The sequence below is a fragment of the Poecilia latipinna genome, unplaced genomic scaffold, assembly GCF_001443285.1.
Source record: "Poecilia latipinna isolate Pla-1442-1.1 unplaced genomic scaffold, P_latipinna-1.0 Scaffold6907, whole genome shotgun sequence".
Taxonomy (NCBI): Eukaryota; Metazoa; Chordata; class Actinopteri; order Cyprinodontiformes; family Poeciliidae; genus Poecilia; species Poecilia latipinna.
In genome coordinates, this window is record NW_015119523.1 from 1 (window position 1) to 2,922 (window position 2,922).

At 37.3% G+C, this 2,922-nt stretch overlaps 1 protein-coding gene across 1 annotated transcript; it reads right to left on the reverse strand.

The window, feature by feature from the left end:
- Positions 1 to 224: 224 nt before the first annotated feature.
- On the reverse strand, positions 225 to 2,805 carry LOC106944106 (polymeric immunoglobulin receptor-like; the record flags this gene model as incomplete). The annotated part of the gene is made up of 6 exons (XM_015027352.1): positions 225 to 381; positions 475 to 512; positions 788 to 883; positions 1,589 to 1,648; positions 1,730 to 2,053; positions 2,421 to 2,805. Coding segments are annotated over 6 exons (987 nt in total), but the record flags the coding sequence as incomplete, so codon positions are not given.
- Positions 2,806 to 2,922: the final 117 nt, after the last annotated feature.

Consider the following 2,922-nt stretch of genomic DNA (forward strand, 5'->3'; position numbering starts at 1 on the left):
GTATGGAGTATTGATCAGAGGAAGATGAGAGACACCAGAACCAACGATGCAGATGAGCTGAAGGTTCAATCAGAGCAGCCTGGACTTCCAGAACTCTGATAAAATATTATTTTTATTCATCTGAGAAAATAAATTTTATGTTTTAATTCTGCAAGTCCGAATAATCAAAATGACAAGAAATAAAGGAAATATTTCACTCTATATATGTAACATCTGAGTTTCTCTTTGTGAAATGAGGGACAAAATTATTATTATTTTTTCTCACAAAATATTTGTTTTAGCTCCACGTGTATCTGATCAGTTCTCCTTCTGGTTGTTGCTGGGAGATTCAATGTTCTCATAAATCAAGTCTCCAGAGGGGCTCTGCTTACGGGCGACAGTCTAGAAAGAATAATAACAAAACATCAGACAAACTCAGCCTGCATAAGCCAGATGCAACATTTTGATCCAGTTTTTAATTTTAGAATAAATCACCTCCATTAGTTGGCTGCCATAGCCTCTCATCTCCAGATCTGTGGAGCAAATACTTATTTATTGTGATGAATTATTAAAATCACAATTTAGATCAACAAATTTTCACTTTTGAAATAGAAAAACAACAAAGATATAAGAACAATCAACATCATTTAAAACCAATCAAAAGTATTACAAAGCATTTAAACTAATGAGAGAGAAAGAGGATGCCATGTTTCACCACTTCATTTATAATTTTATTTATTTTTAATGTTTTGCAAATCCTAAAGAAAACCTGTAAACATGAGGAGAAGTGTGTCAGCTGCTTTCTCACCTCTCAGAGATCTCTTCCTGTAGGAAACAATCAGAGCAGCTGATAGCAGGACGACGATGACGGCCAGAGTCACAACAATCACAATCAGAGGAAGATCTGCAGAGATTAACAAGCTGGTTTTTACTGACACCTACAGGCGGATCATGGTACTGACTATGGACATGTCAGGGTTAATTCATTTCAGACCTCCTGATCTTCTTCAGAAAGTTTTATCTCTAAAAATAAAATAAAATCTGAACATAAAAACATAATAACTAGAGTTGCACCAATTCATTAGCAGCTATTATCAGCAGATCGGTGATCTGCCACTGTCCTCTTTTCCCTGCCATGAGAGAGTTCACTGACACATCCATCATCACGGCACGTTCACAGTTAACAATATTCACTCCACTGTTGCCAACTCAGCAACTTTCCTGCTACATTTAGCAACATTTCAGACAAAAGAAATTGGTATTGGCCAAAATCAGAATTGTTAGGTCAGGCTTTTAAAGATCGGTAAACAGAGATCGGCCAGAAAACAGTGATCTGCCCTAATTTTAACAAAGGTTACAAAACGTTTATTAGTCATCCAAACACCATCATCAGGATGAAACCATCAAACTTTCTTCTTTGTGTTAAATGTCAGAAACTTTCTGCTCACTGTCACAACTGATAATGTGTGAATGAACACAATCATTTTCTATAAAATGGTATTATATTCAGTATATTAGAGATGAAACTTCTTCAAGAGGGTAAACTCCTGGTTGTGTTGAAAGTCGACCTGCGGTGGAAAAGTCTTTAACTGACACTGAACTGATGTACCTGTAGATGTTGCTCTGTAATTCTGGTCCAGAGGTGACGGACCAGTGGTTTCAGAGGAGACTGTTGGATAAACATGCATTGTGTAAGAGTGTCCACAGGGTGTATTTATTTGTGTGTTTCTATATGTTTTTTAAAACTCACCATTTGTGACGATGTTAAAATCCACGTATAATTTTTTTTCAGAGCTTAAATACGAAAGGCATCTGTATCGTCCGGAGTCAGACTGGGTCAGATTCTTAATGGTCACATAAAAAACATCTGAAGATTTGTGTTTGCTATGACCAATGCTGTATCTGCCGCTCTGAGCTCTGACTCCATCGGTGTAAACAAGAATGTTTTCTTCTTCTTCACATCCTCCTCTGCAGAAATATTTGGTTTTTCCCCAGAAACCAAAGAAACAGGCGACTGTCAGAGAGCTGCCAGCGTCTTTATAGAGGTGATGATCTTTGCTTCCATCCAGCAGAGCTGTTAGAATAATCATCAGTTACTTTCTGATCTCAGCATGATGCAGTCTGATCACATTGATCCCAGTTTCACACTGGGAGCTGCCCAGTTCAACCAGTCTGAGGCTGGAAGAGTTAAACCAGCAGAAACTGGATTCTTCATTTCATCCCATCAACAATATTTGGCTAAAAACTAAAAGCAAACAATCATTTCAAAATAATCCAGTTTAGTTTTGTGTAGTTTATATCCATGATAATTTAGCTCAACAGGTTTAGTTTCATGTTTTCATTCAACCAACTTCAGTATAAGATGAACATCAGCAGCTCTGTGAGCGACTGAAACGTCCTTTACTTATTTAGAACAAAATGCAGCTTAAACATAAACTCACCTTCTGCAACAACAGCTTTGAATTTTACGAATGTAGAAGGAGAGTCGCTCAGACCACATCTGTACAGTCCAGAGTCAGAGTGGGTCACATTAGAAACTCTCACAGTTAAATTATAAGACTTGTCATGAACTCTTTCAGAATATTCAATGCTGTTTCTTCCACTTGTTTCTTTATTAGACGTTGTGTTAATAAGAACGTTTTCTCCTTGACAGTTTTCTCTGCAGAAAATCCGCCATGGTCCAGGTGAGAAATTGTGGCATATAATGGAGAGGTCTTCTCCAGGTAGCCAATAGAAATGGATAATTTCATTGAAAGAACCACTGTTCCCAACCTGCAGAGCTAAAAGAAAGAAAGAACAGTTAATATCAGAACTTCCTGATAGAAACTACAATCTAACCACATTTTCTACATTCTTCAAGCCTACAGGCTGTACAACATCAGGTGGACTAACAAAAAAAGCCCAACTAATTTCCTGACATCAACTCAGAAAGAACAGAGTTCA